At 62.4% G+C, this 9,936-nt stretch overlaps 2 protein-coding genes across 2 annotated transcripts; both read left to right on the forward strand.

Annotated features, from left to right (window-relative positions):
• Window positions 1-3,929: 3,929 nt before the first annotated feature.
• LOC112663750 (interferon-induced transmembrane protein 1-like) lies at window positions 3,930-5,119 on the forward strand. The gene is made up of 2 exons (XM_025452810.3): window positions 3,930-4,268; window positions 4,800-5,119. The coding sequence occupies exons 1-2, from the start codon at window positions 4,089-4,091 to the stop codon at window positions 4,992-4,994; spliced, it is 375 nt and encodes a 124-aa protein (XP_025308595.1). The 5' UTR covers window positions 3,930-4,088; the 3' UTR covers window positions 4,995-5,119.
• Window positions 5,120-6,480: 1,361 nt separating this feature from the next.
• Window positions 6,481-7,570, forward strand: LOC112663749 (interferon-induced transmembrane protein 1-like). The gene is made up of 2 exons (XM_025452809.3): window positions 6,481-6,853; window positions 7,291-7,570. The coding sequence occupies exons 1-2, from the start codon at window positions 6,599-6,601 to the stop codon at window positions 7,480-7,482; spliced, it is 447 nt and encodes a 148-aa protein (XP_025308594.3). The 5' UTR covers window positions 6,481-6,598; the 3' UTR covers window positions 7,483-7,570.
• Window positions 7,571-9,936: the final 2,366 nt, after the last annotated feature.

The raw sequence follows: 9,936 nt of genomic DNA on the forward strand, positions 1-9,936 counted from the left end.
TGGAGCCTCCTTCTCCATCCATCTGTGTCTCTGCCTTTCTCTCTGTATCTCTCATGAATAAATAAATAAAATATTTTAAATTTAAAAAATCTTTAAAAAAACAATCAAAATAATATTCTATATTAACAGAATGAAATAAAAACACCACGTGTTCATCTCAATTACTGCAGAAAAGCATTTGACAAAATCCTTTCATGATAAAAACACACACACAAAAACTAGAAATAGAAGAGAGATTCCTCAACCTAATTAAGGACATCTATGGACAATCACAGCTGACATTTAACCAAGTAGGTACAAGACTTGTTTACTGAAAACTACAAAATACTGCTGAAAAGAAACAAAGAAGTGTAAAGAAATGAAATCCATTCCGTTGTGCACAGATCTGAACTCTTAATACGGTTAAGATGGCAATACTGACTAAATTTATCTGCAGTTTCAATGCACCCGCTATCGAAATTCCTACCGCATTTTTTTTTTCAGAAATGGACAAGCTGATCCTGAAATTCAGAGGCCAATTATCAGACCAACAATCTTGAAAAAGCGGAATAAAGTAAGGGGCTCACATTTCGTGGTTTCAAAGCTTACTAGGAAGCTACTGTAATCAAGACAGTGCGGCCCTGGCCCGAGGACAGACATACAGGCCCGCGGGACAGAGTTCAGAGTCCAGCCATAAACCCCCACCGACGGCAAGCTGACCTTCAGCCAGGGCGCCAACACCTTTCCACACACGACGCTAACCGAGATCCGCCTGGAAAGGAATGAAGTCGGACCTCCGTCCTACAAACTATACACAAATTAACTCAAAATGGGCCCAAGACCCAACATGAGAGCTAAAACTACAAAACTGTTAGAAACATCAGTGTAGGGATCCCTGAGTGGCGCAGCGGTTTGGCGCCTGCCTTTGGCCCAGGGCGCGATCCTGGAGACCCGGGATCGAATCCCACGTCGGGCTCCCGGTGCATGGAGCCTGCTTCTCCCTCTGCCTGTGTCTCTGCCTCTCTCTCTCTCTCTCTCTCTCTCTCTCTGTGACTATCATAAATAAATAAATAAATAAATAAATAAATAAATAAATAAATAAATAAAAAAGAAACATCAGTGTAAATACTTGTGACCTTGGCTTAGGCAATGCTGTTCTTAAACATAACATGAGCAATAAGAGAACGGACGAATTGCACTTTGACAAGTTAAAATGTTTGCACCTCGAAGACCACGCTCAGGACAGTGAGAACGCGGAAGAGCAACGCACGCTCGCGGCTCACGGATCCCACAAGGGCCAGGAGTTCAGAGCTCAGTCCCACAGGAACACAAGCAGCTGCACGAGTGAAAGGACAGAGGGACAGAGACTTGCCCAGACTTCCTGCGGCCAAACCGGGATAAGCGATGAGGATGTGAGGAGGCACAGGGAGAGCATCGCCCGAGGAAACCCACGCAGACCACAGCGACCGCCACCGACAGATAACGGACCGGCGCTTGCCTGGTGTAACGTAAAAATAAGTGTTGGTGAGAATATGGAGAAACAGAGACTGTCACGCAATGTGGGTGGAAATAGCTTGAAAGATCCTCAAAAAGGACTGAGCCTGGGGGCTCGGTCGGGTAAGCAGCCGACTCTTGGTGTCACCCCAGGTCATGATCTCAGGGTCCTGGGATGGAGCCCCCGGTCAGGCTCCGCGTTCAGCAGGGAACCTGCTCAAGATTCTCCCCCTCCCGCCCCTTCCCTGCTGTCTGCTCATTCTCTCTAAAATGAATAAATAATCTTTAAAAAAATCACACAGGCAGCCCGGGGGGCTCAGCGGTTTAGCGCGATCTTCAGCCCAGGGCGTGACCCCAGGGTCCCGGGATCGAGTCCCATGTCGGGCTCCCTGCATGGGGCCTGCTTCCCCCACGCCTGTGTCTCTGCCTCTCTCTCACGCTCTGCCTCTCATGAATAAGCAAATAAAATCTTAAAAAAACGCACATTAAGTTGTGACATGACCCAGTCATTCCTCAGAGCACCAAAAACGTGTCCGTGTAAACCTGCACTCAACTCTTCCCAACAGCATTACTCATAAGAGCCAAAAATGGGAAATACTGAAATGTCCATCAATTAATCAATATTGAATAAGGACAGTACGTTACAATCGTACAGTACAACATTTATCCGCCATAAAAAGGAAGGAGTTCGGATTCATTGAGCTCGTCCATTTATGAGAAATGCCCGACAGAAGGGAAGCGGAACAGACAGGCAGCTCAAGGAAGTAGGGGCGAGGAAATGTGGTTTCTGCCTTGTGGGTACCTGTTTCTTTTGCCCAAAAGGAAACGTTCAGAGCAATAGGACTGTGACACCTACGACACCAAGACACATGAAAAGTCACAAACGCTGCACATTTTCCATTGGTAAAATGACGAGTTCTGTTATGCAAATTTTATCTCATTAAAAAATTAAACCATATCACCTTTAAATAAAATAAATGCTAGTAAATGTTAAGCAAAACACATTCCTTGGCAAGGACTTGAGCCCCTTTCCCTTTCCCTGTGCAGGTGAGGGGCGGCTACCTTAGTGCCACGGAGGGCGCTGCCCAGGTGAGCTCCTGCCCGACCCCACCTGAGCGGGCTCAGGGGCGGGGGTCACGGGGGAGAAAAACTACCCAAGCCAGGCACTCATGTTAGAGCGAGAGGCAAGCACGAATCCGGGAACCGGAAACCAGAGCCGGGATTGCTGCCGCATGTCCTGCGGACCGAGTTTCCACCAGAAACCGCTGAGGCACCCGAGGGAAGACGGCCCATGCTCTGGAGGGAGCAGCCGCCAGGCACCATTAAGAGTCCGACGTGGCCTGGACAACGGGAAAGGACCCCAAAGAGCCGGGTCCAAGGCCGCGGGGCTGAGGGAAGGGGCTCGGGGCCCAGGAAGCCGCGAGGCTTCTTCCCAACAGGCCGTCCGTAAGAGGACAGGCCGCATCTACGCGGACGTGGAAGATCTGGCGCTGAGGAGGACGTCGCTGCAGTGGATCAAGGGGACACGAGCGTCTGTGGGAGACCCGGCGAGGGCCCCAGAGTCCTGAGCTCCCGGGATCCCGCCCCGCGCCCCGTGGGGGACCAGGGACAGGACAGGGCCTGGCGCTCCCGGCTGGCAGGGACCCGGTGCTGGGACGTCTGCCTGGAGCAGGCTGTCCTCCGCGGCCTCAGGGGAGCCCAAGGCCACCAGCCGCTGGGGCCAGTGGGGCGTGGGGAGTGGTGTGGCGGGCAGGCCGCGGTCCTGGTAGCTGGCACCTGATCCCGGGGGACACACTCACCCCCACAGCGGGCCTGGGTGCTCGGGGCACCCCAGGACGTGGGCAATAGCTGAGCGCTGCGGGAGGCCCTGCGGGGCCAGGTCACCTCCCTGCAACCCCAGGACCGAGGGCCGGCCGTGGTGACAGAGGGCGCAGCCCAGAGGGAAGACGCCCACAGGGGACACAGAGCTGCTGCGAGGTGCCCAGGACGGCCGCGCGCCAGCATGTCACCGCTGCAGGACACAGGCCCTGCGTCCACACGAAAGGGTCTCCGGGGCCCCAGGGAGGAACAAAGCAGCCACAGACACTAAGACGCCTGAGATGCGGCTGCAGCACACGAGCCCAGGGAGAATCCCAGATGCGCAGACACGCGGCAGCCCCGCGGAGGGCAGCCCCAAGGGGCGCACGGGGACCTGCGACCACCAGGCGCTGGGCACAGGCCCCGGGCGGCGACGGCGGACCCGGAGGGCACCCACGTCAGGTGCCACACGCACGTCCTGCACCTAAGCGCCAGGCCCGCAAATGCACGGCAGGAATGCGCCGGAGGCCCAGGGCCCCCCGCTGCCAGTGGGTGCAGCAGCACCTTGTGTGAGGCCGTTGACGGGACAATAGATCAAGGCCAATAAGATATGAGTCACGCAGACGACAGTGAGTGACAGTTAGGCCAAGCAGCCCGGCCTAGCCCCCGCCCACGGAGCCTGCACAGCACCAGGAAACCTGAGCCTCGGGGAAGCCCAACCTACCCCCAGCCTGCCCAGCTCCCGGCCACACCAGCTCTGGGCCACACAGCCACCTGCACTCTTCTTCCCCGGGCACGCCTGTGCCTCCCCTCGAGAGATGATGCAGAACAAGGTGGACGTGCGGGGGGCCCCCCTGAGCACGGCTCCTGCGACGACCACGGTGATCAACGTCCCGGTGGAGACGGTCGTGCCCGACCACGTCGTCTGGTCCCTGTTCAACACCATCTTCCTGAACTGGTTCTGCCTGGGCTTCGTGGCCTTCGTCTACTCCGTGAAGGTGGGTGGGTGCGGGCCGGGGCCTCCGCCCAGGGTGCCAACCTCGGGGACCCCCACCCAGAGGGCACTGGGGAGAACCCACGTGCGCGTGGGGGATGTGCGGCCCGTGTGACCAACCCCAGGGAGGCGCAGGGAGGCCGCACGTGGTGCCAGTGGAGGGCAGGGTCCCCCTGTGCCCACCATCCCCAGAAGCTCTCCTCCCCGCTAGAGCCTCCTCACGTCGGATTTGGAGCCCGAGTCTGGGCCAGAGGAAGCCACTGCCCTGAACGCTGCTCAGCCTGACGGGGCGAGTGGCCAGGGAGAGGCCCAGAGCTGGGCAGGGGCGACCCCGGGGTGTTCAGAGGGGGCCGAGGGCCGAGGAAGGACATGGAGGCCCCAGAAGGGACAGGCCCCGGGGCCCCGACCTGCTCAGGCTCCAGGGAGGGGGACGGGGTCCCAGGTGGGGGTGAAGGGCAGGGCCCGCCAGGGCGACCCTGAGTCCCTGGTCTGGGAGGACTTGCCCCTCACCCCACTGTCTGCGTGTCGTCCCCAGGCCAGGGACCGGAAGATGGTGGGCGACCTGACCGGGGCGCAGAGCTTCGCCTCCACCGCCAGGTGCCTCAACATCTGGGCGCTGGTCCTGGGCCTCCTCCTGACCATCATATCCATTGTCCTTCTGGGCATGGCCTATGCCGCGGCCTACGGGGCCCTGTTACAGGCCATGCAGGAGAGCGGCCGCTACCACTAGGAGCCCCCGCAGGACGCCCTGGGCCCCTCCTCGCCCGCCGGCTGCGCCCGAGCGCCCAGCCCTCTGCTCCGGGTGCACAGACTGGCCTGTATGCAGCCGACTTCAATAAAGTGCCATGTGTGTGACTCGCTGTGACCTCCCTCCCGGGGTGGGGGGCGGGGGGCAGGGAGCCCCCGGCGCCCTGGGCCTGAGCACACCAGCCCCCTGCCCGGTGTGGGGCTCCGGGAGGCGGGCACGTCCTCGGGCTGGGATGGCTGCTGGCCGCTTGCGAGGAGCAAGGCCTGGCCTGGGACCTGGGGGATCCCCGACCCAAGGACGCTGCGAGTCCAGCACAGCCTGGGTCCCAAGGGTGAGGCTCCGCCTCCCAGGTGTGTGGAAGCCGGGGGGCTGGGCTGGGGGACACAGAGCTCTCCCCTGTGCTCTCACAGCAGAAGCGAAAATCACACCCCGTGACTAAGCCCGTGGACAGGAAGCCTGAGAGGAGGGACCCGTCCCCCCACCGCGGCCCGGCCCGCAGGATGCAGTGGCTGCCCAGGGCCCCGCCAAGGGTCTCCCGGCCGTTGGGGGTCATGGGGCTTGGGTGTGAGCTGGGGCCAGAGCCTGGGTCACACGTGGGGCGTGGGCGGGGGGCTTGGGGCGTGGGGTGTGGGGCTGTCCTCGGCTCCTCTCCCCGGGCAGGGGGCGCTTCGCCCAGGCAGTGGTGTGGGAGGTCCCAGAGGGGGTGGGTGCTGGGCCAGGTCTACACGGCAGCCTGCAAAGGCTGCGGGAATGCGTGGCCGCAGGCCGGTGTCAGGGTGGGACCCTGTCGGGCACCTGCCTGGGGTGTCCAGGCTGCGGGGTCCACAGTGGGGCAGCCCCGGCCCGGCTCCCTCCCTCAGCAGCCTCCAGCACCCCCACTGGCTCCTGTCCCCTCCTTGGAAGGCAAGTCCCTACGTCCTCAGAGACACCCAGGTCACAGGCCGGCGCCTGCAGTCACCCTGCCCCCTGCCTGCCGACCGGGTGACCTGGGGCCGCCCGCTGATTTCCTGGGTGCTCTGGCTCCCAGCATGCTCTTGGCCAGGGTTCCCCCCAGGGCCCGCTCTCTCTCTCCCTGCGCTCCCCCTGCCCGACCCCCTTCCACCTGTCCCTCGGCCTCCAACACGCACCTGACAACCTGACACCTTGTGCCCAGGAGGCTACGCCTGTGGTGTGTGATTCCCAAGTTTCCTATTTTACAAGTTTTCCAAAGTTTGCTGGAAGCTCCAGCGGAGGCTCCTTGGGATCAGGGAGCACCCGCAGGCGGCCCGTCTCCACCCTTTTTAGTAATAAGCCGAGACCAGCGGGGGCAGGTCAAGGGTGCGGGGAGTGGGAGGCAGGGGAACAGGCCCGGGGACCCCCTGCACACCCCTGAGCAGGGAGAGAGCCAGGACCACCTGTCCTCAGCCTGCCCCGCCCAGCCCCCTGTAACCTGACACCGGGCTCTGGGGCCACCCTCCTGGTACCTGGCCAGTTCACCACTTTCAGAAAAGCCAGGAAACAGAAACTTTGGGGAAAGGAAACCACTGGGGAAGGTGGAGCCCCGAACTGCCTCCCGCGTCTGCATCCTGTGAGCTGCACCTGCCACCATGAGCCGCGCCCCTCGGCCCTTGCTCCCTGGCGCCCGCGCCGCCGGCCCCCCCACCTACGAGATGCTCAAGGAAGAGCACGAGGTGGTGGTCCTCGGGTCGGGGGCCCCCCAGAGCGCGGCTCCCGCGATTACCACCGTGATCAACATCTGCGGTGACACAGTCGTGCCCGACCACGTCGTCTGGTCCCTGTTCAACACCGTCTTCATGAACTGGTGTTGCCTGGGCTTCATGGCCTTCTCTTACTCCGTGAAGGTGGGTGGGGGTGGGAGGGGGAGTCCCCGGGGTGCGGGGCAGGGATGGGGGCGCCTGTACCTGCAGGGAGGCTGCAGCAGCCCTACGCCCAGGGTCCCACGGGTTCCCCTACTGACCGATACTAGAAACCACATCCCTGGGCTGTCCGTGTGGCCCCAAAGCCCCCCCAGGAAGAAGAAGGGACTTCAGGGGAAACTGAGGCCAGGGAGGGGCCCAGAGCCGGGCAGGGGCGACCCCGGGGTGTCCAGGGGGGCCGAGGGCCGAGGAAGGACGTGGAGGCCCCAGGAGGGACAGGCCCCGGGGCCCCGACCTGCTCAGGCTCCAGGGAGGGGGACGGGGTCCCGGGTGGGGGTGAAGGGCAGGGCCTGCCAGGGCGCCCCTGAGTCCCTGGTCTGGGAGGACCCGCCCCTCACCCCATGTCCGCGTGTCGTCCCCAGACCAGGGACCGGAAGATGGCGGGCGACCTGACCGGGGCGCAGAGCTTCGCCTCCACCGCCAGGTGCCTCAACATCTGGGCGCTGGTCCTGGGCCTCCTCCTGACCGTCACCTTCGTCATTCTTGTCTCAACCGGCTCCCTGGTGATTTTCGAAACAGTTTCCGAGATGGTAAAACATTACGGAGGGTTGTAGTCGGCGCCGGAGGCCTCGGGGCCCCTCCCGTCGCACTGTCACCTTCAGGTCCCTCTAGCGCTGGTGTCAATAAAGCACGTGCCTGTGACCTGCTGCGCTCTCGCTGGGGGGCCCTTGGAGACGCCCGCGGCCCCGCTGCCCACCCTCGGCCCGTCGCCGGCCTGCACCTGCTCCGGCGCGTGTGCCGGGTGGGCTCGTCGGGGCCTGGCCTGCATCTAGCCTCTGGCTGCGGGGACACAGGAGGGCGGCGTGGGAGGGGTCCCTGCTCCCCAGAAGTCTGCGCCCTGACCGATGGCTCGTGTGGGGAAGAGCGGCAGTAGATTCAGGCTGTTCCTAGCTCCCAGGGACCCCGTGGCAGGGAAGGTGGCGGGACACCTGCTGCCGGGAGCACAGCCTCTACGTCCAGCGGTATAAACTCCGTGTCCCTGCTCTCGAGTTGGGATGTACCCTTGCCCCGAGTGGGGTCACATCATCACCTCCTCGTGTCGTGGCCTCCGTATCGGGGACACTGTGGCTGCCCCAAGGCAGATCCCGAGCACTGGGGCCCCGGCTGCGGTTCCCCAGTCCCGCGTTCCTGCCCCGCATCCGGTGTCCTAACTCGCAGATGCACGGGGGAGACTCGGGGTACCCTGGGTGGAGGGGGGCACACTGGCCCATCAGCCGTCCAGTCGGTGAAGGAGGCGATCCCAGCCCCAAGAGGCCAGTGGGGTGAGACCCCGGCCGGGTGGGCAGGGCAGCCCCACCTTCCCGGATCCGCGGCACCTGACGGATCCCTTGCTGCGGAGGAGCGTGTCCGTCCTCCCTTCCCCGCCCCTACTCTGGGCCGCCCCGGGCGTCTCGGGGTGGACGCCTGTCCGTCTTCATCCCGGGACCGCTGCCCCCGTGGCCGGAAGAAACTGTTCCCTCCAGAGCGCCCTTGGGAGGTGCTGCGATGCCTCCGAGGCTCATCCGCGGCCTCACCCCGCCACCCACCCTGGGGCCCGGGCACCTGGCGGCCCCGGAGCGCGTGGCCTCGAGGAAACACTCAGGGGTGGAGCCCCTCCGCCCCGCGCTCCGCAGCCAGCACCTGCCTGTGGGCCGCCCTGGCCTGCGGGAGGCCTCAGCTCCGTCCTCCGGTTTGCAAAAGCATCACCTCGAAGGGCTTTGTAGGCAGCACGAGAGGGTCGCCTCCCAGCAGGACCCTGCTCCCGGCACCACAGCTCAGGGACGGTTTTGCCCGCTGTGACCATCCTCCCAAGAGCTGCGAGAACGTGACTGTGCCTGCCCCTCAGGCCGGGGCCCGTGCCCGCGGCGATGCCCCACCCGCGAACGGGCCACCCCCCGCACCGGGAACCCTAAGGGCGAGGTTCTGAACCCCTGGCTTGGGGACCTCGGCCGACGTGGGGACAGTGCTGTGCCTGGAACGGCCGTGGACGTCTCCCCACCCCCGCCCTGGCATCTCTTCCATCTGTCTCCTCCTGACCCGCGTCCTTGCATGAGCCGCTAGGGACGTGGGAAGGAGAACGTCTCCCGACTCCGTGGGCCGCTCTCGCGAATCAGTACAACCAAGAGGCCACGGAGGGCTCCGGGGGGGGCCCACGTGGTCAGAGCACAGGTGTGGCCCCGGCTGGTGACGAGGTTCCAGGGACAGTTGGTAAAAATGAACCCTGGCCCGTGCGACCCGCTGACCCTTGGGCAGAAGGGCTGGGAATGGAGGCGATGCTGACGCCCTGCGGGGTCTGACGCTGCTTAGTGCGTGTGGCCCGTCCTCCCCCCGCACGTTGGAACTGGGTTAAACTAAGGTTAAAGCTGCCGGTTATTTGACTGCCAAATGGGTTTATTTTTTATTTTTTATTTTATTTTTTTGCCAAATGGGTTTAATCGGGACGAGTAGAAAATTACAATTCTAGAAAGGCAAACGATGGCACAACTGTACAAAAATCCCAAAACAGAGGAACAAAGATCTTTCATAGATTGGGGGGGTGAGGGAGGGGCTGTAATAAAGGAGAAGTCCATTGGAGTGACCTGGGGTTGGGGGTCCTGGCTTCCCACTGGTTAGGCTGTCACTGTGGGGGGGGGCTGTGCTCCCCCTGGTCGGCTCAGACCCCCCGATGGGCTCTGCTCCACCTGCAGGGGCTGTGCCCCCCCGGATGGGAGAGGGTTGTCGCTCATGGTGGGCGATGCAGCTCGTGGGGGGCGGACGCGGGAGGCAGCTCTGGGCCCCACCTTCCCCAGTGGTTTCCTTTTCTCTGAAAATTCTTATTTTGGTGCTCAGGGAGTTGGGAATTGGCTGGGTCCAGGAGGGCGGAAAGCGGAACCAAAGATTGGTGTCAGGCTACACAGGTGCTGGGCAGGGCTGGGCGGGTGCTGGCGGGTCAAGGGCTGAGGTCTCTGGGGGTTCCCTGTCCCAGGCTCTCAAGTCAGGTGCTGTCCCCGCTGCCCCACCTCCTCATCCAGGGCTCAGGGTGGCCCCAG

The sequence above is a fragment of the Canis lupus genome, chromosome 18 (assembly GCF_003254725.2).
Source record: "Canis lupus dingo isolate Sandy chromosome 18, ASM325472v2, whole genome shotgun sequence".
Classification (NCBI taxonomy): domain Eukaryota; kingdom Metazoa; phylum Chordata; class Mammalia; order Carnivora; family Canidae; genus Canis; species Canis lupus.

What these genes read in the sequence shown, in the direction of transcription:
- LOC112663750 (XM_025452810.3), top strand. Translation starts at nt 4,089, where the DNA reads ATGATGCAGAACAAGGTGGACGTGCGGGGGGCCCCCCTGAGCACGGCT. An exon ending in CCTTCGTCTACTCCGTGAAG is followed by an intron (nt 4,269 to 4,799) that starts GTGGGTGGGTGC and finishes TGTCGTCCCCAG; the next exon opens with GCCAGGGACCGGAAGATGGT.
- LOC112663749 (XM_025452809.3), top strand. Translation starts at nt 6,599, where the DNA reads ATGAGCCGCGCCCCTCGGCCCTTGCTCCCTGGCGCCCGCGCCGCCGGC. An exon ending in CCTTCTCTTACTCCGTGAAG is followed by an intron (nt 6,854 to 7,290) that starts GTGGGTGGGGGT and finishes TGTCGTCCCCAG; the next exon opens with ACCAGGGACCGGAAGATGGC.